Source organism: Pimephales promelas, chromosome 4 (genome assembly GCF_988280905.1).
Source record: "Pimephales promelas chromosome 4, fPimPro1.hap1.1, whole genome shotgun sequence".
NCBI lineage: Eukaryota > Metazoa > Chordata > Actinopteri > Cypriniformes > Leuciscidae > Pimephales > Pimephales promelas.
The window spans coordinates 29485726-29512437 of NC_142772.1; the positions used below are offsets into that span (position 1 = coordinate 29485726).

The 26712-nt window shown below is 37.2% G+C and overlaps 2 protein-coding genes across 7 annotated transcripts; both read right to left on the minus strand.

Moving 5' to 3' along the window:
* Positions 1-76: 76 nt before the first annotated feature.
* On the minus strand, positions 77-20008 carry slc8a2a (solute carrier family 8 member 2a). Of its 5 annotated transcripts, none has more exons than XM_089130245.1 (15): positions 19864-20008; positions 15849-16008; positions 10884-11217; positions 10204-10341; positions 9544-9771; positions 9156-9407; positions 8064-8507; positions 7224-7573; positions 4928-5031; positions 4376-4393; positions 4124-4236; positions 3998-4036; positions 2642-2741; positions 2235-2504; positions 77-1162 (listed from the first exon to the last, which is right to left on the minus strand). In XM_089130245.1, the coding sequence occupies exons 3-15, from the start codon at positions 11187-11189 to the stop codon at positions 786-788; spliced, it is 2739 nt and encodes a 912-aa protein (XP_088986371.1). In that variant the 5' UTR covers positions 11190-11217; positions 15849-16008; positions 19864-20008; the 3' UTR covers positions 77-785. The 5 variants fall into 5 exon arrangements, with proteins under 5 accessions (XP_088986371.1, XP_039506048.2, XP_088986370.1 ...); XM_039650114.2 differs by having other exon boundaries at positions 3971-4036; XM_089130244.1 differs by lacking the exon at positions 4376-4393 and having other exon boundaries at positions 3971-4036.
* A 982-nt stretch (positions 20009-20990) lies between these two features.
* nccrp1 (P1, F-box associated domain containing) lies at positions 20991-26449 on the minus strand. Of its 2 annotated transcripts, XM_089130248.1 has the most exons (7): positions 26420-26441; positions 26162-26338; positions 25310-25396; positions 25078-25174; positions 22152-22247; positions 21404-21542; positions 20991-21319 (listed from the first exon to the last, which is right to left on the minus strand). In XM_089130248.1, the coding sequence occupies exons 2-7, from the start codon at positions 26304-26306 to the stop codon at positions 21170-21172; spliced, it is 714 nt and encodes a 237-aa protein (XP_088986374.1). In that variant the 5' UTR covers positions 26307-26338; positions 26420-26441; the 3' UTR covers positions 20991-21169. The 2 variants fall into 2 exon arrangements, with proteins under 2 accessions (XP_088986374.1, XP_039506052.1); XM_039650118.2 differs by having other exon boundaries at positions 26162-26449.
* Between the last annotated feature and the right edge of the window lie 263 nt (positions 26450-26712).

The following is a 26712-nucleotide window of genomic DNA, read 5'->3' on the forward strand; positions in this document are numbered from 1 at the left end:
TAATAAATAAAATAACAGTAATTCGACTTTTAATTTCTGAAAGCAGCATGTTCCAGTTAGAATACAGAACACAATAAAACAACCATTTCAATTTATTAAGGATTTTACTTGAATTTAAATACTGAAAATATACATTTGAGTGAATTCATGAAGAGACATATGACATAGACTCCTCAGTGTTTGTAAATATATGAATGTGAATTCTGATTATAATTGTCACATACATTATTTCCTTGACCAACTTCGCAAGGTACCTCCCATAATGTATAACATCCTAAAGTGAAACCAGCAGAAGTTGTTCAGTTTCACTTGTCAAAGATTTTTATTTTTTATTTTTTGTAATAATTTCTATGAAGAGTCATATGTGGCTTCTCTCAGAGAGAGAACTAGCATCTCTTCACAGGTGCATCAATTACTGTCATAAGTCAGCATATAAATCACATCACAGTTCTGTCATAAAAGTGCTACATCTTGCAGTGTTAATCTCCTCCATTTCTTTGAGGGTCTGGTGGTGTCAAAAGTTCATAATACCTCTAATGTGCTTTGAAACCAAAGCTGAACAACAGTCAGAGATGCCCCTGATAGCTGTGCAGTCATATCTTGTTCTCTCTAACTCACTCTCTTATTTTAGGTATGTTTGTTAATACAGAAATTGCAAACCTATACCTACTTCATGTACTTATTACCATGGAATAGACAGTACTTCGTACATTTCTCTCACAGTTTTCACAAAACTCATTTAACTTGAATGCTTGTTTATTGAGTTTTCTATGTCTTCTCTGTCCTCAGAAGCCCGTGATGTGACAGTAGGCCTCTAGGCTGGAGAATGTGATGTAGAGAAGCCACAAACCGATGAACAACGCTGAAGTCAGAACTTTTAGCACTTTGGGCCCACCTAGCTCTCCGCCCACCGATTTCCGCCGCCTTAACATCAGGACAGCAATGTTGATGAAGGCGAAGATGGTGAAGAGTGTAACAGAGAACGCAAGCGAACCAGGGTCTACATAAAACACCTGACCTTTGACCTCCCAGTAAATGGCTGAAATGGACCAAGCCACGCCAATCCCAAGAAAAACATTAACGGCGTTGCTACCGGTTACATTTCCAACTGAAGCATCTGCGTACTGATCCTGTTGAGCTGCGACCTTGCTTGCAAATGTATCTAAAAAAGGAAGGAAGGGAGGTGAGAAATGCCTGGTTGGTAAAATGATTTTCATTCACACACAGCAACAAAATAAAGTTGTCAGACACCATGCAATCACCTCTCTCCAACTTAAACATCACCTCCATTCAAAATGTTTAACAAACACTCTTGTTGTTTGGGCTACAATTTGCAAATGCTGGGAATATTCTCCACAACTGAGCGAATTGCATCCCGTATCTCCATATCCGCCGTCGTTTTCGTTTTCCCTAACCTAAAATACAATCTTAAACTCGGCGCTTAGCGTCTATGTCACGGCTCTCAGCCCGCCCTCAGTTCGTTGATTGGCCGGCTGTTTTCAGGCCGGAGGAAAACTGAGAGATGTCGATGTCTCACACACAGTTCCAGTACAGAAGCGAACTGAAATTGAGCGGAAGTACAAAGTCTGACGTAGTCAGGCTACCGGATCGAGCCAAAGGCTAAATTTCATCTGTATTGTCCTTTAATATGGTTACGTTCACACACAGTTCCAGTATTTTACGGGACTGACAACTTCTCAGAAAATGTATGCTGTATGAACGGAACTGGACTGGACAACTAGTTGTCTGTCATGTCATACTGTGTGAGAGAGCCGCTCTGCACTGCACAAATGCTTGTCTACCGTTTGTTGCGGGTTTTGGTGTGTGTGGTCTTACTTTCAGTAACTTACAGCGACGGAGATATGAGATCTGAAGGCTCAGTTTTATATTCTATGAGTGACTCTCCACCCAGATATAAAAGCTGCAGTCAGTTGATGAAGATTTGACGGATTTAACCTTGTGGCTTGATTGGACTTGTCTTCTCAAAAGTGATGAAACTTTTCAGCTTAATGGATATTGCCATAATGTCAGTGTGTCGCTATGGTTAATGGTAAGAGAATACAGGCTTGACTCCCGTTACACGTTCATACACGTTCATACAGACTACTACTGAAAGTTTCAGTGTGAACGGGACATTTCGAGACTCACACCTGTAAGTAAAAGCGGTTGTCAATCCCAAAAACTGGCAGTGTGAATGTAGCCTTTATTTCATACAGTCTACCATACATATTTACCTGGTATTGAGGTTCCTAAGGCGACAAATACTACAGCAGTGACAGTGTCACGAAGGCCCACTGTACACCCGAAATGAGATGCCAAATCTCCAATGACAGCAGTTAGCATCCCAATGACCACAATGCACACAATGAAGCAGGTCCAGCCGTTCCCATACTCTGTGGGTGGAACAAACGCAAACAGAATCTTCCAGAACACTGTAATCGCGTGCATGAAATAATCACAGCGCGAAGGCTGCTGAGGCTCCCCTCCTTCCTCATCACCTTCTCCTGAGAAAAAGAAAAAAGGTCGGAATAAATCATTATCATCACCTGAAAGAATATCTCGTGATATTTTTGTACACACAAAGACAGCATAATTCATGATTTAATATATATATACAAACACACAAATGATTTGATTTTACCTGCACTGACTGTTACAGCCTCAATGAACTGTTCCCTCCAGGAGTGTGTGCCAATTACTTCGGCAAGATTGGTATCCTTCAAAAGGCGGTCTACTGTATTCTAAACACATATGCACACCATAGTAGAGCTTAGTGATTGAGAAATACATCCGTTAAACAGCAATCAATTAGACTTCATCAGTTTTTTTTTAATTCCTGTTTGATTCATTAGCTAAAAGGACTGTTCTTGTGTAACGGAGGTCAGCAAGTGCAGGTAAACCGTCCACACCCCTGGCCCGTCCTTAGGGTGCTGGAGCCATGGACTGAGAAGGGACTTCGTCTTCGTCAACCTTGAGTGAAGACAATAGACGAACAAGCAACTGATGCCAGAAGCTGTGGTCTTTAGCGCCCTTGTTAGCTAGTCCCTCTTGAGGCCAGCGAATTGATGTTTACCTGCACAGCTCTTTACTAGCTGGCCTCCGTTACACTTTCTCAGCCAAATTAACATTTTGTTTCATTGATAAATCATGATTGGTTGTGTATAAAGCTTTAGGGTTAAAGGAGTAGTTCACCTTTAAAAAAAACTTTTGCTGATAATTTACTCACCCCCATGTCATCCAAGATGTCCATGTCTTTCTTTCTTCAGTCGAAAAGAAAAGGTTTTTGATGAAAACATTCCAGGATTTTCTCCATATAATGAACTTCAAACGGTTCAAGGTCCAAATGAGAGTTTTAGTGCAGCTTCAAAGCAGCTTTAAATGACACCAGACGACGAATAAGGGTCTTATCTAGCGAAAAGATCGGTCATTTCAAAAATAAATAAAAAAGTTTACGTTTTATAAGCACAAATGCTCGCCTTGCTCTGTTCTGTGATGAGCGTTCATGACTCTCCTGTTCTAACTCGTTCATCAAAATTAACAAATCTTTTTTCGAGTAATGACTCGAAGGGTCCTAGATAAGACCCTTATTCATCGTCTGGTGTCGTTTAAAGCCCTTTGAAGCTACACTGAAACTCTCATTTGGACCTTGAACCGTTTGGTTCCCAATAAAGTCCATTATATGGAGAAAATCCTGGAACGTTTTCATCAAAAACCTTAATTTCTTTTCGAATGAAGAAAGAAAGACATGGACATCTTGAATGACATGGGGGTGAGTAAATTTTTTTTTTAAAGTAAATTACTCCTTTAGTCTAGTTCTAAAGCTTTCAATTAGCAAACATACAGATTAAAACAGAAAGAGTAGATGAGAAAAATGTAATTTAATTGCATCACAATCTTCATGCATTTAAATTGGATTAATTCAGTCAGAGAGAGTTTAAAGGTTGAAGTTAAGGGCAATCCGAACACACACTTCACACTGAGGCAAGTGGTCTACTACCGCATCTAAAACTCCATTAGGAACCATTCCCTGTCGGACCTATATGAGAAGGAAGGAATCACAGCTTAAACAGTTTCTGCCTGCATGTGACAGAATACATTTTGCATAGTTTTATGTGTTTGTTACCTTGAAAGCTATGCTCTCCTCTATAATGACCTCTAGCCTGCTGTGTTCTCCCAGAATAGGCTTCCCCTTCTCTGCTATACGCCTGGCATCCTCCAGTTCTGGACCAGGAGTGGCTGAGGAAAATGAACAGGAGAGCAAAGGATAAATACTGAATGCTAAGATGTGAGGTGTAACAATTCTTTATGTGTAGACATACAAAATAGCATATATACTGCATAATATATGTAGAAAGAGTTTGTAAAATCATCTTACCCTGATTCAACAGCAAATCTACTTGCAGCATGTGAGTAGAGAATGAATGAATGAGTGATTAAGTAAATGATTGATTGATTCATTGTTTGATTGATTGTTTGAATCAATCAATAAACCATCCAATCAATCACTCTACACTACCATTCTACACTACTTTTTAAAAATGTTTTTCAAAGTAGTTTCTTATCCTCACTAAGGCTGCATTTATTTGATGAAAAATACAGTAAAAAACATTTTTATTTGCACACATCGGCTTATATTACGTACGTACGTACGTACACACACACACACACATACAAGCGTGAGGCTAAAATGTGTGCGTAGGTGAGTCGGATCTAGTTACTATGAGTGACGCATATCTAGTTTGTCCCCTGTTGTGCTGGTGTTATTGATCTGAAACTGGACACTGGTCATAGAAATGTGTGTGTCTGAGAGGCGAGTACGAGGCTATTGAGGCTATTAGCAAGCATTCATGGAAATCTCCCACAATTAGAAAATATGAAAATACTATAACATGTGTGATGATTAACAAGAGTAGGTACACACACAGACCTGAGATGCCTCTCTTGAGCCATTTGGGTTCTTCAAGTACAATGTAGAAATTTTCTCGCTTCTCATATTCCTGCATGTTAATGATGCGCACCTGTAGTGTCTTACTGTGGATACACGCAGACAAAGAGCAAAGGTCAAATAATCATTTCCTCTTGGTTTTACCTCTGAAATATTAAAGGAGACCTCAACATTTAAATCACATCAGAGTTGGGCCTGCATGAATACTTTAACACACAGTGCATAAATAATTAACCCACACACAGATGAATTGAGACATGCTGTCGGTTGTGTACATGCTCTCCTCTCCACAAACCACTGCTTCATTGAGGGTTTAAGATTTATATAATTTGTTTTAACAATAAAAGCTACATGAATTCAGTGTGTGTATGCGGCATAGTTTTGTTCTTTGCCATGTATTTGCTGAAGCTTCACTACAGACAGCACAGATTCCAACCTCATCAGATTTCACATTCACATGAATGAATAAAAACCTGTCAAAAGTGGCTTCTAATGCTGCGTTCCAGGCAACCTGTAACCCGTGTTTTTCCAACGTTATACCCGTGAAAGTGCACTGTAACGGCAGTCAAACCCGTGACTTCCCACCCGTGAACTTGTACTAGATCTACTGTATGTACTCCCAGTTACGAGATCTGACGTCACATAGCCTGCAAAACCATACAAAACTACAATGACAGCCCCTACGGATGCAGTGTTTCTGCAGGCGGTACACACAGTGAGAATACACTTTAGGACAATAACGTTAACTAATTTTCAGTCCATTGAGAGTAAGGATAAATTAATACCAAATACATTTTCCAAATGTACAAATAAAGTAAAATAAAAGGTATAACAGCTTATCTTGCCTTATGCGCTATTTTTCCTCCTCAGTTTCCCACAAACAAACAAGGAGTAAGCACCTTTGGCGTTAGAAATTATTACAAATGCGCATAAGCCCCGTAAGGTCCGCCATGCTGGTTTGTTTACATCTAGCTACCACAATTCCTTGCGCTCAGGTAGTTTGGCGTGAATGACCTGGAATGCAACAAAGTCATAAGTCTGGTTTGAAGTCGTGATTTACGTGCTCAAAAACCTGCCTGGAACGCAGCATAACTGCCAGAAAAAAATTGTGAATGTGAATTTGGAACACATTGTTCATCAAAATACTTGTACTTTCAAAATACAACCTAAACGCTCTACTTAAGCATATAACATTTATAATATAATTATTTAAATTATATTTATTTATACTATAATTATTTATATTATAATGTAATAAGTATGTATATTATAATGTAATAAAAAATAATATTTTAATTATAATATCACTTCTAGATATAGATCTAGATATAGAGATCTATGGATATGCTCTATGGAATCACCTTGTGTCAACCTTAAACCTTCTAGCCTAGGTTAAAAAATATTTTTGACACAAAAAAAACCCCACAAACATATTTTCTGCTCAGAATCCAGTATTAGCGTAACAGATTCAGTCTGGAAGCACACACAGGACAAAGTACTAGACAGGGATTATAGACTAAACAGCATTAAATGTTAGTACTGGGGAGAAAGAGACCTCAAGTGGCTCAAATGAGAAGTGAGGGGATAGTGACAAATAATAGAGGTTGTTTGTATGCTGATGGCGATGTAATACGAGGTTTAATATCATCAGTGCATTAGCTACACAACTACAGCTAAACTAGTGTTTCAGAATTTCAACTTAAATCTTTAATAATGCTTATGGTGTGTTTCAAAAAATTATAATTAAGTCATAGATAGTAAATGGATATGATATATAAATTGACATACACTACTGTTCAAAACTAAGATTTTTTTAAATAAATTAAATATTTTGTATGAATATTTTGCTTAAATATAGTAAAATAGAAAACAGTAGTTTTAAATTGTAATAATATTTCACAATATTACTGTTTTACTGAATTTTAAACTATTTAAAAAATCTTACCAACCCCAAACTTTTGATCAGTAGTGAATGTTCATTTATTATACCTTTATAATGCATTATAACTGCACAACATATATTAGTAAAATATATTAATGGGCTGTAATGGTCCATAATTAGAGATTTTTAAGTACTACTGCCAGACTGCTTACTGAGATACTTAAAATTCGTCACCAGCAATATAACACATTTATATGACAACACTAGTTTTTCACATAAATTCAAACTTTGTGTGAATGTGGCAGGGTTTGTGTGCATGTGAGAAGTAAATACTCAAACAGTGTAGGTAAAGTTAAAATAACAAGGTATTTGAATTTAAAACCTGTGGACATTTACCTAGTCTGCTCATTGGTAAACTCCAGCTCTCCTTGTGTGTGCTCATAGTCAACACCCTGTCGAGCAGAACCGTCCTCTGTGTGATACGGAATTGTTACGGTCCCACGCATACCTGATGTCCGGTTCACAGGCACCTCCACCACACCTGAACATTCACCCACGCAGAGCTCCCGCTGACCAAATGCGAAGACTCCCGCATGGTCATCGTCCAGAATGGTTACTGTGGTTACGAGGGGTTCGACCAGCCGGGCACCATCGGTGTTGGTCCCACCCTCTCCCTCTCGCAGGTTTGAGAGACGCACAAAGAAGTGTTCGTCTTCTTCAAACACATCATCATCAATAATGCCCACCTGTAAAAAGTATACATGCATCTAAAATACATACACTTTTTATAATATTATTGATATTATTACAATTTTAAATAACAATTTTCTATATGAATATATTTTAAATTAGGAATATATTCCAGTCTTCATTCAAATCATTCTGATTTGATTATACTTACAAACATTTCCTGTTATTATCATTGTTAAAAAAAAAACAACAGTTGTTCTGCTCAGTATTTTTGTGGAAAATGTAATTTGTTTCAGGATTCTTTTATGAATAGAAAGTTCAAAAGTACAACATTTATTTGAAAATATTTGACAATTATACATGTCATTCCTTTTATTTAACAAGGACACACAAAATGTATCCAAAATTACAGATAAAAAAAAAAATCGTTTGTGTTTTCACTTGCAATTTGAATCATTCACATCATTAAACTGATTTTTGTGACTGAATTACTTACAAGTCAAAGATTCTTTTTTGTTCATAAATCAGACATCACCACTTTCTCACCTTTATTTCCTTGCGTGTCTCTCCGGGCTGAAATGCGATCGTTCCCTCACAATACTCATAATCTGTCCCAGAACTGGCTGACCCATTCTCTGTCCTGTAATCGACGTGGAAGGTTCTGGTGCCGGTTCCTCCCTGTAAACAGACCCATAGACTCATGTTCCCACAGTTCTCACTGCACTGATACTGTGCCTGCTCAAAAGCTATCTGAGAACAGGTGGCCAGGTCACACTCAGTCGAATCTCCAGCAGCTCTCTTCGCCTGTTCGGCTGCGGCATGTTTCTTCAGTACATTCCCAGCACCAATCATCATGCGTGTTGCCTGTACTCGGTAAAAGGCCCGGCTCTTATGCTGTTTCTGCATGGTGGCATAGTTGGCCATCTCAATCAGCTGATCCAGGTCTTTGTCCGGATGCTTCTCTCTCAGTTCCTTCAGCATTCGGATCACCTACAACCATATACAGTCTTAGTAAAATCCAATACTGAGGCTCACTGCTCACTGAGGCTGCATGTTTCTAAATATGAAAAGAAAAAAACTGTAAAACAGCAATATTGTGAAATACAATTTAATTTTAAAAGAATTGTTTTCTAATTGACTATATTTATTTATGTAATGGCAAATCTGAATTTTAAGCATCATTACTTGTCACATGATCCTTCAGAAATCATTTTAATATGCTGATTTGCTGCTCAATAAGCACATCAATGTTGTTCAATATTTTTGTGGAAACGGTTTTACACTTTTTTTCAGGATTCACTGATAAATAGAAAGTTAAAAAAAGAGACAAATATTTGAAAAATATTATACAAATATTTAAATAAAATAATTTGAAATTAAAATCTTTTGTAGCATTATAAATGTCTTTACTATTATGTTTGAAATGTTGTATTTGTCAATTTATTGAGTTCTATTTAATGTGTCCTTGCTGACAGTATTTATTTATTCCAGAAAAACATAATCTTGACCAAACAGACCAACGTTTTGAACAGAAGTGTATTTGAGGAAATATTTAAAAAAAAATTGACAAATATACAAATTTGCAATCAATCTACAAAGATATTTGACCATAGAATCTGTTTTGTTTTGCCCTCTCACCTCCTCTCTCTCCTTTTCAGGTTCTTGATTTTTCTCCATATTGATGGTAGTGCTGTTCTGATATTTATCTGCCATGATGGCATCAATGCCTCTGGGTGCTAGCTCACCCTCCATCTCCACAATGATACCATGACGTTTATCAGCACGGTATCGTTTGTGCAAATACTTGTAAAAGAGCAGGCGCCGGTCAGCGATCCACGCCATTAAGACACACACAGGGAAGAAGAACAGAGTGACCAGAGCCTCCCAGACCTCACACCCACCCACACACACACACACACACACACAGAGTTAATCAAATTAGCCACAACATCCACATAAATATTAACATTCACATTATGCAAACAAGTTCTGCTTGTCTCAAACACACACACACACACACACACACCTGTACAACGCCAGGGCTTATGACTGCCAGGATGAGGTAGAGCCAGACGTAGGCAAAAATGCTCCAGGTTGCAGTAATGAAGAAGACTCTGAGGTGTTTAATCTTCCTCACCTCTCCATCAGGAATAACCCATACACACACTCCGATTATCACGAACATGTTAAATGCGGCACTGCCCACTATAGTGCCAGGACCCAGTTCTCCTGACTCAAAACCATGTCCACACACCTGTTGCACACATACAAAGCAGAGAACAATAATACCAATACAAATACTTTACTTTCAAAAGCAATTAGTAATGCACAATTTAGGGACTTTTTAAGACTATATTTTTTCAGAATTTAGGAGAGACAGAATTCTCGTACAAATTAGTCATTTCTGGAGAATAATTTCTTATATTTCCAGAATAATTTCTAGAGAAGTAACTGACAATTGACTGTCACTGTGTTAAACCACACTGAGTTAAATGATATGTCTTTACATGGATGAAAAGTGGCTGAAGTCATCACTTTAAACCGATAGGTGTGTGTGTGTGTGTGTGTAAGTGTGTGTCAGTCATTTAATAATTAAAAAAAAAACAAAAAAACTAGCCCTTCGTTTTCTTGTGATAAACCACTGAGCAATGCAAGTTGCTGGTTTGTTTTGACGTTGTGTGCGTACCTCTATTACAGACAGCAGGATCTCAGGGGCTGATGAACCCAAAGCCATGAGTGTGAGGTTGGAGACAGTTTCATTCCAGATTCTTACTGTCATTACTGTTTTCTCTCCATTAGCACCCGTCACAGTCACCTCCCTCTCCTAGGGAGAAGAGACACATTAAGTTTATAAAAACAGTTTATAATGACCAAAATCTTATTTCACACTAGTCCTTTTCTAAACAACAAAAGTATATCAGAAACAATGTAGTAAATTGTTTATATTTTAATAATCAAGTAGTATTGCCTATTTTTGGACAGGCAAGTGAGTGTACTTTATAAAAAAAGGCACTTCATCTCATTTGACTATTTTTTCTTTCTGTTTTGAAGTAGACTGACACAAACTACAACAGCAAAGACTTCAACCATATATTAAATCACCTAGTTCTTGAAAGCAGATCTACTCATTAATGTCTTTGCCAATATATCTACTGTGGAATAAAAGAATATCAAATTCTCTGCAGGATGACACACACCGTCATATCGTACCATCATAATGTCATACTGTCCAGCATAAGAGACTTCTAAGAGACAAACAAATCTTACATCTACATATATTCTTATCTCTCTCTCTCTCTCTAATATATATATATATACTCTAATATATATATTATATTTATATATATATTTTTTTTTTTGTCACACCTGTGAAGTGATGGTCTCGATGGCAGACATGAAACGGTCAGCAATGATAGACACACCCAGGAACATGTAGAGAAGACATGAAAAGTAGATCACTGCTCGCATTGCCTGCATCGCAAGTGAAGGGTTTTGTGGCAGCCACACAGGAAGTAGAATCCCTGGATGACATTTGACTTTTTCAGAACAGGATGCTTTGGGGCCATCTGCACTACTGTTGCTGTTCCTATGAGCACTGCCACCCAAACACACCACCTGTGGAGAGAGGAGGAGGAGAAGGAGGAGAAGGTGGAGGAGTAGAGGAGGAGCCATGACCACATATGGCGAACAGAAAGATTTTCTTGAGGTTGAGAGATTGAAAGGGAGAGAAAAAGAGAGTGGGGGTTATTCATACAAAGCATGATCAATCAATCATGATACATTTTTATTATATAATGCAACAATGTACATGAGAATGTTTTTACAAATGATTTACACAGTAATTCTCCTTGTGTTTTATGAATGAGGCCCAATCTCTGTATGTGCATGCAGTACATGCTTGTGAAGAACAGGGAATGTGTGTGAGGCCTAATATAAACCACAGGACTTATCAACGGTTCATTAATCATGCCTGGCCCACACTGGACACAGCCAGTCCAACCTAATGGATCCATGAGACTTAAGGTCCTTGCACACTGAGTCCCAAATTTTCGTATGCGTTTTTTCATATTCGTCATTCGTTGGCTCTGAATTGTCAAAACACCTCTCAAATGCGAAAAACGCAGAAAATCGAACCTGCTCCAAAAAAATTTATGACGGACGAAAGTTTCACAGGCAGTCTGTAAACGTGACTGACAAAACATGTGGTCATATTTTTTTTAACGTGCAAAATGGAATCGGTATGCAAGGACCTTAATACTACTTAAGTGGACTGGCAGCAGTGGCACCATAAAAATGAAAGAAAGACAGCATGCTTTCAGTTTGAATAAGTACTTGATTTATAAACTATTTACTTCTAAAGAAAATACCAATGGTTGTGAAGTAGCAAATGAGAGGTGTTTTAGGTTTAACATATGACACAGAAGACTGGAGTAATGATGATAAAAATAAAGCTTTGCCTCACAGAAGTAAAGGACATTTTTTTTCAGGTGGACCCAGGGTGAACCCCATAAAACTCCATTATATGACTGACAGACAAGAACGGTTCGACCTAAAAATATCAAAATTGAAAATACTGTGGAAACAAAGACACCATCTTGGATGCCCTTGAGGTAAGATAAAACATATCAAAAGTTCATTTCAAAGTGAATATCCCTTTAAGATTTAGTATGGAAATATTGCAACAGCATGATCATTGTTGGTTATATTTTAGTGCAAGAGATTTTATTCAATTTTAAGATAGAATACAAGCAATTTCAATAGAGTGATGCCATGCACCAAAAGCACTGACATAACACATCCATTTCTAGATTTTGAATCTTAATTTCTCTCCTTCTCCTCCTTATTTTCCTCTGATTGTTTCTCTGACCGTCACCTGTGTGGTAGAGATTGAGAGTGACGTGCTGGAATGAACCATGTATTCATATTTCACTTTCTAATCTGCGCTATGGTTACCTGGACATCAGCTTTGCTGTGTTACTCTACACCACTGTCCAAAAATAACCCATGACACACATGGCCCTAACAACTAAAACACACACATACTCATACGTACATGAAAGTGTCTTGTATGTTATTGTATATGTTGGGTGACAGTGTTTGTTTGTGTGTATTTAAATAAGTGAGTATGTGTTACTCTCATACAGTTATGTGAGTGTATGTTTGTGTACAGGTGTGTGCGTGTGCCTGAAACTGAAATGTCTCCGATTACCACGATGACACTGTTTCAGTCTGTCAGTGCCGCTGATAAGTGATTGGGCGGATTGGCTTACACACAGAGCTCTGACAGCTTAATAGGAGTTAGCACCTTTTAGTGGTTAAGATTACCACCACCAGAGAGAGAAAGTGACAGAGGGAGATAGAGGGAGAAAGGCAGAAGATCCGTTCTTGGAAACGTGAGAGTGACAAAGAAAAATTAAGAGGATGGTTAGATAAAAAGAGAAAGAAGAAAAACATCCACATTTTTAGGAAATGCCTAATTTTCAGTTGATCTGCTAAAATACACATTTATTTTATCAACTAATTAAAAGTGATAATTCAATATATATATATATATATTAACGTTTACACTACTCTTATTTGACCAAAAATTTTAAGGTAAAACAAACCATTTAATTGAACTTATTATTTAAAAAATATTTAGATTTTTTATATAAATTCCATGAATTAATTTTAAATTCTCAGCCACAATGTTTGTTCCATCACACTGACTACTACTAGCTGTTGCCCTGCGGAATGAGAGGCGTTTATGAGAGCGAGTGTGCTTTAACACCTCTCTCTCTCACACACACATGAGTGTGCTTTGACACCTCTCTCTCTCAGTATTTGCCATCCAATACTGATTACACACTCTCACACAGACTTGACTACATAATAGTGGATGGACAGCGTTGAACAATAATTGACCTGAACAATATACACAAATACTCACAGAATGCACAATATACCAAATAGCTTTAAAATAACAGCAATGCTCTTGTTTATGAACACTTACACAAACAAAACCAAACATGGAAATCCAAACACACAACTAATTAAATTAAATTAAAATGAATTTTAGGCACTGATACTTTTTATTTTTTGTTATATCTGAGATATTCTTAGGTACTGTTCAAAGGTATTATAGAGGTCTGTTACTATTCTTATTATATCTAATGTTATAGTTATTACTGAACCTTTATTCGGTCATAGAATTCTCATAAATTAATCACAATGACACTTAACCATAGCCAACAAACTTCACTTGAAGCTGTCCATGTGTGACCCACAAACAAAAAACATTTCAGTCAGCCTTTTAAAAGTGAGTATTATATTAAAGTCCTAGCATTCAGTGTCCCGCTGTCTTCAAGGAGCACTTGCCAATAAGACACACACACACACACACACACACACACACACACACACACACACATCTCCTTTCAGTATCTGTACACAATAATCTCAGTGCCTTCCCTCTCACTCTCTTCTGCTCTCTCTACTCACCAGGACAACACACACACACTTAATTATCAGCATCTTAGGTTCATTAAACACACTACAACCAACATGGTCACGCTTTGTATTAATAACATAATTTTTAAATACAAAAATATTGTTAAGTGCTTATGTTCATGTTGCATTGCAAAATACTTTTGATACTAATGAGGTGGGATTCAGGCAAGGTCAGGAACAGGTTTGTGGTATGGTTAGGGTTAAGGGAGGGTTAAGGGGTAAGAGAAGGGTCAACAGTGTATGCACAACAAACTTCCATATTCTGTAAAACAGGTCGCATCGCTTCCGGTTCAGGTCTTTTGTATGTGCTTTCTTAAATATAGAGCCGTTTTACTCATGATACCTTCAAAGAAGCGAGCAAAGATGAGCATATCCGATGTCCATCACATATTCAATTTGATATCTAAAAGTCTTATTTTATTTTTCTTCTCACTAACAGTGAGATATTTGAATCGAATAAAGGTTAGCGAATTAATTTAAAAGTCCATAGATATAAGCATCAGTACTGCTGTTAACACTTTCTTGGACAAGCGGATGCAATGGGACCAGTTTTTCTGTTTGTACATGTGGTGTCCGGTATAAAGCCTATTATAGATGCAAGTAATTATATAAATTAATTACAGCAGTAATTACATGCACAGTTTTTAAATACAAGTACAATGAAAAAACATGTATTTATTCAATAAATGCATTGTATCAAATGATTTATTTAAATGTTAGCATATCGTAAAGACACTTAATATAAAGTGAGATTTAGTTAAATTATGATACATAATGTTTGCTAAATATGACATCCGCTTGTTACATAGTCTTTAGAGATTAAGTTAATTTTTTTTTATATTAAAATAAAGATTTTTTTTAACAACGCTATTTTATAAAAATGGCTGCTCTTGGGTCTGTCTTGGTATTTTAAACACAAGCAGACACAGTCACGAGTACACGCTCACCAGGACACATGCACAAAGACGGTGCAAGTGACTGACACACTAACATGGGCGTTTGGATTGAGAAACTCTACTCTTGCTTTCATGGTCTCCATCCATGCATTAAATAATTAAACGATTGCAGATCGATCTAAGATCCGGTGGTTAACTAATGACAGGTTTAGATCAAGTGTTCGGAACGGAGACATGTGTGATCATTTGACCTGGAATCACATGATTAACCGGTTACAGTTTTGCATGTTACATATTACATGCTCCCCTATAAGTGGAATGTAAAATACACAGACAAACAAATCACCGGCTCACACACCTAAAATAAGACAAAGGCGAAGCAGATCAACAGACATGTGCAATGTGAGAGAGGCATACGTGCTCACACACACAGAGAGAGACAAATAAACCAGACTGCATGTGTACACACATACATACACACTCAGACTGCAGCAGGAAGGCTGAGAGCTCAGGTCTTGTGGTGTGTGTTACGGTGGCCCCTCATCCTGGCCAGCGTTACTCTAGAAGGATCCGCAGTCTCAACTTCACCCGCCACTCATCACGACACTGCCATTATGCAATATTTAGCACAGCACACACACCAGGTACACGTTCATTCTCAGACAAACGCTGTCTAAATCACATTTTGTCTGTCTGACACACATGAACATAAACTTCTGCGAGTCTGGGTTAGTTCAAATCATTCAAAATATTTGTGGTGGGATGACACTTTTTAGTGAATGTTGCCCATGGTTTTAGGCTGAGATTCATGTTCACCAGTACATGTATGTTGTTGAGTTTACTTGGATGACCGACGCCTTGATTTCTTCCCAAATTCTTCAAAGAAATACAAAATATGTAAATGCAGGTGAGGCAGCTCAAGCCAAAACAATCTCAAATGACTTACTAGTGCCTCATGGGGTAGTATTTTGAGGTGGGTCGACTCGGGTAACCTCAGGAGGTAGATTCAGGTAGAGCTCTGTGTGAGAGCCAAAGCAATGGCAAGACTTCAGCAGCAGCTGCAGAGCTTCAGCTCAGAACCTGCAGAGTTTCATTATCATCCCACACTGAAACAGAGCAATTGGAAGTCAAGAGTGAGTCTGTGTAAGAAGCTGTAGTAGAAGCACACATATATATATAAAAAAACAATTTAATAAATAACAACCTGCATGTCACATACACATTAAATTAGTTAATCAGAAATATAGAATGATGAAATGTAGAGTACAGACTGAATATCGTTCAAATGTTTGAAGTTTGAAAATTAATACTTTCATTCAACAAGGACTAAAACATAAGCTATTTTAAATTGTAATAATATTTCACAATATAAATACAGCCTTGTAAAGTATAAGAGACTTAACAAACATCTATCACTAAGAACTTTTCTAAACCATGAGTAGCATAATTATTTGCAAGTGCTTTTGAAAGAGAATTTTTGTTGGTTATTGCTTGACATTTAAAGCACTTATATTGCAAAAACATAAAACTATGAACAGAAGGGTGCTAGCATTCTGGCCAACTTATAAGTCTAATAAATCTATACTATATTGTATACTATACTATATACAAAGTGAGTTATAAATCAACATATATATATATATATATATATATATGAATTGTGAACTGCAAATATCAAAGTAGTGTCAAGAAATGTACTTTTTTTATAGCTCTGTTATCACTACATGCCCACAGCATTTTTTATTTTTTTTTGCCACAATCTATCACCATCTCTTTATTTTTTAGATGATGTTCTATATCTTAAAATACAAAAAGGCAGAAATAATTGAAAGTCCAATATCAGGTGATAGATTTAATTATCATTAAATACTCTTCCTGTCAATCAAATCTACAGGAGGAGCACAAATCCACAGTAAAGAGAAAAGCATCCCTCACTTACTCTCACAAACACACTTCTTCCACAATACCAAACAGAGTGACTCACAGTGCAAATACACATTCTATCACAGAACATCATATTTTTTCATGAATATTTATTATGTATTTGAGTGTTTTATGCAAACCGAACCACCATCTAATACTCATTTATTCACAACCTTTCACTCATCCCTTCTGTCCATATTCCTTCAGTGTAGATGAACTCTCTAGAGCACCATTTCAGTCTTACCTCACTCCTAGAGTATCACATTCTGCAGGCAATGCATTACCTGTCCAAAGAGCAGAAAACACACCCGTCTGGCTGTGTGCTCACAACAAACCAAATCCTACTGTACAGCCCTGAACAGAGAGCAAGGGGGAGTGTGTGTGTGAGTGCGTTAGAGAGAGAGAGAGAGAGAGAGAGAGAGAGAGAGAGAGAGAGAGAGAGAGAGAGAGAGAGAGAGAGAGAGAGAGAGAGAGAGAGAGAGAGAGAGAATGGTTTTGTAGAAACTTGCTACTTCCATGCACCTTATGAAGTTGTACAAACACTTGTAGAGAGGGTAAACTAGTTATACTTTCTTCAAATGTATTTATTAATCTCAAACCTGGGGAGCTTTGGCACACACGTTTTCATCAGAAAACTTAACAGTGGGTAAAATAAATCATTTACATTGACCAAGGAGGTAAAAACCATTTAATAGAAAAGAAAATACTTTTCTTCTGGGTTTTCTGTTCTTAAAGGTTTATTAACACCTGTGTGGTGCTACCTCCACTGGCTCCCTGTTAGATACAGGGTTGATTTTGAAATTTTACTTTTAACTTTCAAATGCTTAGCTTCTTCATGTTCATACTCCAGCAAGAGTGCTGAGATCCGCCAATCTACTCCTCCTGGATGTACCTAGAAGCAGACTAAACAACCAGAGGTGATCGAACTTTTAGCGGCCCCTAACCTGTGGAACAACCTGCCAATCCATATCAGAACCTGCCCAACCCTTGAATGTTTCAAATCATTGTTAATGATCTGATGTTCATTGTCTGTTATTTTCCTGGTACTTTTAATATCTATCTATCTATCTATCTATCTATCTATCTATCTATCTATCTATCTATCTATCTATCTATCTATCTATCTATCTATCTATCTATCTATCTATCTATCTATCTATCTATCTATATGTGTGTGTATGTGTGTATATATATATATATATATATATATATACAGACCTATATATATATATATATATATATATATATATATAGGTCTGTGCACCAAAATGCATTAGTTTATAAATAAATAAAAATAAAGTGTTGTTGGTTTACTTGGAAGGAAAGAATGGAAAGAGATATTAAGTTTTTTCATCATCAGTCTCACATACACACTACCGTTCAATTTTCAGCATCATTACTCAAGTCCTTAGTCAGTGTCACATGATCCTTCAGAAGTCATATACTGATTTGCTGCTCAAGAATCATCATTGCACATTTTTGGCTCAGTTTGTTCTACTGTATGTATGCTGCTAAAAAGGTGGTCTGTCATACTGTACACATGCCGAGTCTCATGTTTCTGTCTCTTACAAAACTTCATGGATACTTTACTGTTTAGAATTGCCCCTCCATCCCAGGGAGTTTAACCACTAACGTGTTTGTGTGTGTGAGTGTGTCAATGTGGGAGATGCTGCTATTGAATAGTGTCTGCTTTGCTTGTATTTCCATGTGAGTGCTTTGAAGGATTTTCTCAAAAACAAAACAAGAAAATGGAAGACATTTGGGACAGATTCTGGGACTAGAGAATGTTAAAATTAACTAGAGTAAGTAAGTGCAAGTATAAGTGATTAAGATAACTGAACTCCAGTATTGACCTGAACCCACACTTTCTCTGTAAAGACACTTCTACTCAACCTTCATAATCATCATCCTCACCACAACTCATTCATGTGTCCGGTCTACTTGCAGTCACGTTTATCCACGTTACTGACTGACCGCACATTGTAACTGAATATTCTGTTTCTTTTTTCCATTTCGAAAGACAACACCTTTTCTGAGCTAGACGGGTTACCAGTTAATCAGTTCCACTTTGACCGCGCAAACTTCCACCAGACAAATGTGACTTTCATGTAATCCAAGACTTTAAGTATTACTCTGCTGCAGGAATTTTTACCAGACCACTTTATCAGTGAGACACAAGGTCCTCTAACTGAGAGGACAAAAAAGTAATTAAAAAAAAAAAAAAAAACATAAATCCACACTATACTCAAACTCACATCATCACAAAAGTTGTTTTCATTGTATTTTCAGTAAGCCTAAATTGAGTTAAATGTTAGATCACATATAGCTTTTCTAAAATATGCAATCAAGTGAATGGATTAAAAAGATACTTCAATCTATCTCTGTTTTCTATCTGTGAATTTTTAATAGATTAAAAGGCATGCAGTGAGCTGACAGGGGGTATCTCAGGTCATCCCTGGGTTTGAGGTAGGCTATAGGGGGGCTGCATGTATACCCACTGCATGTTGTCACGTAACCTATGTGGTAACATCTAAATGAACTGGATTTATTATGATTTAATCAAACAAAATTCGTTTATACCAACAATAGTAATTTTAGGGGTCAGTGCCAAAATAATTAACTCTTTCAAGGTAACTGCCCTTTTGCTCTTTTTCCTGTGTAGGGTGAAAACGACTCTCGTTTTTTAGCTTTCATCGACTCCTAAATAATACAAAAGAAACCTAGCGGTTTGAGCGGCTCATGAATAACTTGTGTAAAACAGCCACAGACTGAGGTACATGCGACTGCTATCAGATGCGACTCTGTCTGTGAGGCAACAGTATAAAATTCAGCTAAACACTAGCAAACATATAAAGAGTTTTCATTCATCGGTTTATGATGCCAAACGCAAAGAAGCTGCCAAGAGCGTATTCGGTTCTGACAGATGTAGTGGTGGCAATCAAACCGATGTGCATGCCTGAACACTAGTAATAAAGTAAGTTAGGCTACTGTGTAGCCCACGTGAGTGTGGTTTATTAAAGTTATTCAACAAAACTTACCTTAATATCTATGGTAGACCTGGAATGGTTAGGGCTGACATGACCGGAGGCAGTGGAGGATGCTTTTCGAGTGCTCAGGAGAATCGCGCCATTAGTTTGCGTGGTGTATCTGTTTCTGTCCTGAAGTGTGCCAGCAGCATCCCAAACAAGCGCGCATCTTTCACGCGCACAGCACGCGATGCTATTCAACAGCTCAACGCGACGCTCTGATTGGTGCGTCAAAGCGTTTCTCAAAATATCCAAACACTGGCCTTTGCCTGAATCACTTCAATTCGAAGCAAATATACAACTTTATAAAGTTGCGCTAATATACCAGATAGCAAACTGACATTGAATCAACGTGGAAATATGACATCGAAACAACGTTGATATGACATTGTTTTGCTAATCGAATTAACGTTGAACCAACGTCAGACGCGTCATTCTTTCAAAACTAACGGAAAATCAACTTGAAATCAACGCGTTGTTTCAACGTTATGAAAGCAAACCAATTTTCGATTTTCATTTAGCTTTGAAGAATGCCGCATCTGACGTTGGTTCAACGTTAATTCGATGAGCAAAATCAACGTTGTTTCAATGTCATGAGAGACGTCGTTTCCACGTTGATTCAATGACAGTTTGCTGTCTTTTATTCATTAAAAGGGTTAGCTATTCTTACAGTAGGCTAATTGTTATAAAAAGTAAAAAGTTATTCAAATGTTAGTTATTATATATAAGTTATATAATAGCCTGTATAGCAATGTATTTATAGTTATTTAAAAAAGTTTGTATTTATTTATTGCATTTATAAAAAAATAGTTAATAAACATATTTTGTTAACTCCCCTTACAAAAAATTGCCATTTCTACTGTCACTAAAAAATAAATAGGCTACAGCCATTATCATGAAAAACAGAAATACAAGATTCTAAATTAGAGAGATGATTCCATATTCATTTATAATTTTACCGTAGTAAAAATAACTAGCAATTGTTTCTATTTTCATTGAAATCACTTGGTCATGTACAGATCAAATTCACAGTGTCTTATTTGCAATGAGTGAGCGCCATCTGCTGGCCTTCCTAAAATTTAGCACTATCTGTGCATCTACTGCTATTGTGAATACAAGAAAGAAATAGTGTCACAAAATGAATGAGGAATGTTTTATTACATTAATAAGCTGCTGGATACATCTTATTAAAGTGCAATTTATAAAGCATTTGAGACAATTAGTGCTTTGTTCTAAATAGTCTACATCTCAAAGTCTACAATACATCAACTGGCAGGGGTGCATCGAGAACTACCACTTTATTTATTTTTGTGTTGCATTATTTCACACTGGATTTGCTGGTTTTGACAATAATCGAGCTGCCTGTGACTTTGGTATTAAAGAATTCAACCATGAACTGGTTCTTCAGTCTGTGGAGGAAGTGAATGTGCCTCACTCCCGGCCCATACTTGGAGAATACATGGGAGACCTATACACATTAAAATGTTATGTGGACACATGTATATATATAAAAAAATTAATATAAAAGTATGAATATGCATGTGTGTGCTACCTTTTTCCAGGTGTGTGAGTATTGCTCCAGGTTCTCTTCGGGGTTAAATGAATGCTGCTTGATGACTGTCTTAGCATCAGCACCCAAGAGCTTCACATCGAGCTGATAGATAGATTTATGAAGCTGGCTCTCCTCATACCTACACATGAAGGGAAACACCCACATATTAAAAGTGAAAGGGCATATTAAAGCTGCCATTTAGGCTGAAACGACAATCTCTAAAGCACTATGACCACCACAGACATGACATTTGTAGCAATTGCAACTGTTTCTAAAATACAAAATATAGTTATGTCGCAGATTAAATTGTTCCAATATCGCAGAAATTCATGTGATTTCAATGTGATTTTCAATTCAAATTTCAAATTTCAATGTGACTCCCGGACGAAGGCTTGTATGCCGAAACGCGACAGAGTGTTTTAATAGTGTTGATTATGACCAAGCCATAGAAATAAAAGCTTTTTAAGTTTTGTAAAGAGAGTGCCTTGGATGTCCCTGTTGATTTCTTTATGTCAGAAATTCATTCAAATTCTTTTTGTCCATTTTTGCCCATGTCCATTTTATTTTTTTTAGTTGTAAAACACTTGAATGTGTGGACACCAATAGATTGCATAACAGCTAACTTTGTTAGCTTAACTGATATCCAGATACATTTTTTAACTCTTCTTTGCAGCTCAGTTTGCAATTACTGTTACTGAAGATTGCTTAAACTGCAAATACCTAAGTGTATAACTAGTTCATAACTCACCAGTCCTCAATGACTATCTCAGGCTGAAACTCATCCAGCAGTTGGTCCCACAGACCCTCTGCCTTCAGGTCCACATGCTGCTCTAGAGAAAACCACCTGAGGTAAAGATACACAAAGGCCATATTAGACAGAAAATATGATCTTCTGCTTACCCTGACAAACTGACAAGCCAATTTCTTTCTAATATCTTATTCAAATACAAAGACCAATATAGCAACATTTAATATTTATTGCAATTCTGGGGTCCTACTGCATTTACTTAAAGGGGTCATCGGATGCCACAAGTTGGTGTGATTCTTTAGGGTCTTCATGTAAAGTTTGTAACATACTTTGATTAAAATTCCTCAATAGTTATTTAAAATTAGAAAAAAAAAAGACGCGATAGTGGAATACATCTCAATTCTCCAGCTGAAGTCATCTTTGAGGGAAACAAACCAGTTCAACCCAAGCGCTCTTTGATAACGCTATGATTATGTAACTGCAGATAATCTGTCCATCATCGTATAAAGCCCGCCCTGACAATTTGATTGGCCCGCCTAATTCTTAACCGATCATAACTGCTCCTCAATAGATCAAATCCAGAACAAACTTCCCGAACAAAAAATGTTGTGGGCGGGGTTCGTGGCTGACATCCAGGCTAAAAAAACATCCTTTTTCAGTGCCTGTCTCTTTAAATGATATTGAGCTACTCACCCCACCCCTCTCTTCTATGGGGGGTGTCGCACAAGACATATAAAATTCTGCCAACCTGACTGAAATGCAAAATGGCTTAGGGCGGAAATATGCTAATATGGGTCGGGACAGTCCGTCAGTGGTCGTAGGCGAGGAGTATACGCAATATGACATCATATTGCTCAGAAAACCAAATAACTTTATTATTGAGAGTATTTAGGCCTTTTGAGGATAAAAAATTTTCTTTCATTTTTTTTTTCATTTTATGGTGGTTGAGTCCACACACTGCAAAGACACATTTATATGCAAACACCGTATAAAAGTGAATTTTGCATTTGATTAGACTTCCCAGATAGCACACGTAGGACGTTTCCTGTCAGATGTCAAATAGACATTTAGAAGATGTCTTTAAGATGTAGGGGAGAGAGGGGCACAACGTAACGCTTTTTGACTTTCTCCATTTGTGTAAATCGTTTCCCACTTTAATTTCCCACATGTCTAGAACAATTACGTGGTTTTGTTTTGTTAATACATTGTATACTTTTTTCTTGATTTAACCTGAAAGAATGGAAGTGAAATGTGACAACATGCCCCATAGGTGGGGTACATTGTAACATGTGAGGGCTACATTGTAACATCGCCATATGACAGCTTAAATGCTTTCTGATCTAATAAAAAAAAAATAAACAAGTCAAACCAAAATATTTTCTTAATAAAGTACAATTATGAATTTTGACAGCAAATAACTTTACATCTGAGGCGCCCAAAGACTTAATTTGTCCATTATTTATTTCTAAAGAAACACAACAATGTATAAAAGGCTCCATTACCTTGTATCTTATGGTCCCGTAGAAACAGTTTTTGTAAAAATAGGCTAACGATTGCGTCATAACGAATCGACTCTCCGTCGCACAGCAGAGAAATTACCGTATAGACAGGACGAGAAGCTCGCAGGGAATCGCGGGGATAAAGTTGAGGGAGAAGCCCATAGAGAGTGTGATGGGAATTCTTTTTAAACATATATATTATATATGCTTGTGTGCTCTCACATAGATAGATGTGTTCTTTAAACACAGAGGTGTTCTTATCTTATATAGATGTGATTTTACACAAAAGTAGAGTGTGTCAAGGAAAATTACAAGATGTATTATCTGCTTTGCAAATAGCTAAATAAGTACCCTCTTTGCTGCCTGGTCAAAAGGACAGAACGTTTCTGCTTTTCTTAGCAATAGATAACTTTGAGTGCAGTAGAAGTCAGCCATTGTCTGGTTAGGTTTTCTTTAAATGACACATGTGTTTGCTGAGGAGATGCATTGATGAGGGGTGATAAAATAAGAGGAACTGAAAAAGTGTGTACATGCAGAGCCTTAGTCCAAAGATAAGAAGGGGAGGGAGTACATTTTGGAGGATGATCTTTTTTGTATATAAGCTCTGTAAAGTGAGAAGACTTTTGTCCTTCGTATATCATTCTGTCTGAGTGTGAACTGCCTTTCTTGCAAGAAATAAACATGTATACTTATGACTTCCGAGATATTCATTGTTCTTTAATTATTATTTAAGAGATAGGTACAAAATTTCCACAACAAGAGCCTTAAAGTTGATCCTGCTGCTAGCTCATGGACAGCTAATACTCACTCTCTCCGTCTCTGTGAGATTCGGACGGGAATTATTCAGATTTCACTGGGTACAGCTAAGAGAAGACATACAGGTTGCTCACGTGATAGGCTCAGTTTGAGCCTCTGCAGTACGCCTGGCTGTCAGCTTTTAACGGGCTTCAATTTTCTCTGTTGAAATCAATGGGATCGCTGTTGTAAATACACCAAGTTTCGTCATGCTAGCGTGTGAGGAAGTATTTGAAAACAAGTGTGTTACAACTAACCCCGCATTACGTTGTACCCCGCACTCCCCTAATGATTAGAATGTATGTTAAATTGACATCTTAAAGATGTCTATCAGATGTTAGTAAACAGCAGATGTTTTTTTCAGATGAAGTGATCTTTAACAGACATCTTGCAGACGTATGTGTGCTATCTGTTCAAGATCGGTCTTGAGATCACTAAATCCGATGACCCCTTTAAGCTACAGAAAAGTTATTGGAACAGTTATTTTGTTTGTTTGTTTTTTTTCTTGCATTTTTTTTTTTTTTTGCTAAATGACAAGTGACTAGATAAAATTACCTTTTGTATTGGAACATGACAATTGTTTTTATAAGTTTTTGAGACAAGGTAATTTCTCTCACAGAACTGGGCTTCACCTGTACTGAGGCAGCTGGCAGACCACAACCCCGGAGGGTATTCCACTAGTGTCGTATGGCAAAACTTCTGTACTAGTTTTCCAGCCAGAGAAATTGCCTACAATTAACATCCAGATACAAGATTAAATTCTCAATTATCTTTTTTTTTTAAATTAATATTAGAAACCAAAGATATTAAGGCAAATATTTAGGCTACAAATAGGCTAAATTACTGTGTTGATTGCTGACTCACCATCGGGCTCTAACTGAGGTGGCCGGTCTGGGGGAGGAGGCATTCCCGAACGATCGGGTTCAGGTGGTGGCACGGTGTGGTTTACACCTAGTTGTTGAGCAAGAAAAAAAATGAGTTCAAAAGATTTGCATGAACATATTACATTTCTATTACAGTAAAATGTAATTGCAAATACTGTCTTTCAAAGTTATGTAAAATATCCTTGTAGACAAAATACATAAATCGATATATAATCCATAGGCTATTAAGCTAATTTAAGGGCAACATTTGCAGTACCAAATATTAAATATTTTGAAAGCAGCTTCTTTTTTCTTTTATATAGCCTATACAACATTATAAATATCATCCCCATCTATATTTTTTAAATTGCCTTCTTCATATGACTTTGTTACTACGAAGATAATGACAGCAATCCATTTGGAAAAATTAAGCAGGGCTACGTAAAATTATGGGTTTAATTAACAATAACAACAAATACATAATACAATACATTAAGGATGTCTCATTTTAGAAAAGTAACCATTATATAATTGACTGGTATTATTCATTATGCCGTAAATCACTAGCCTAATGTCTTTCCTTACTTTGGAATGTAATGGTGACTTTTAAGGGCGCAACCTGCGCAATGAGACACAGCAACAGTGTAAGCTATGTTTATAGGGTGGTGGTGTGTCCATGCATGATTCGCCGCTAGTTTAACTAACAGTGTAACAACTACATGATCGTTCCCCTCCACTCCATCTCAACATAACAGTGTCACGTTCTAAAATTACAAAGATCAAGTAGAGATTTCATCAACACTGTGAACCTGCAGCGCCAGCGTTATAGGCTACGTCTGTGTGAAGTCATTACCGTAAGGCGAGGGGTTCTTCAGTAAGTTGCGCTTTAACGGCTTCTTCTCGAACACCAATTTCCAGTTCACGCTGTCGGGCATGGGGACACCGTGAGCCTTCAGCTGCCACTGCGAATCGCACTTCTTTTTCCAGTCTGCCGCCATTTCCCACTGTTTCCCTCGCAGTTAGACACGCACTGCAAAACATGGGGAAGTGTTTTATTATGGTCTGCCCCACCCAGAAAACTGGTCCAGAAGAGCCTTGTGCAAGAACCTACTTTACTGCACAGTGCACACTCAGAAGTGAGTCACACCAACGACAGACCAGCTCTCTGTTTCACAACGTGAATGGGTGTGTCAAGATATTTGATCAATTTAACCAATACACACAGCAAAGAGCTGGACAAATGCCATGCTATAAGTTACAAAACGCAATTACTTGATTGAAGAGTATTTCAATCACTTCTTTCGTTATTGATGGCCTTGTTTTACACAAAGACTAATAGGTTGAAGTGAACTGGAGTGATATAATATTACTGAGCAGCACACAAGTGGACAGGCAAACTACATA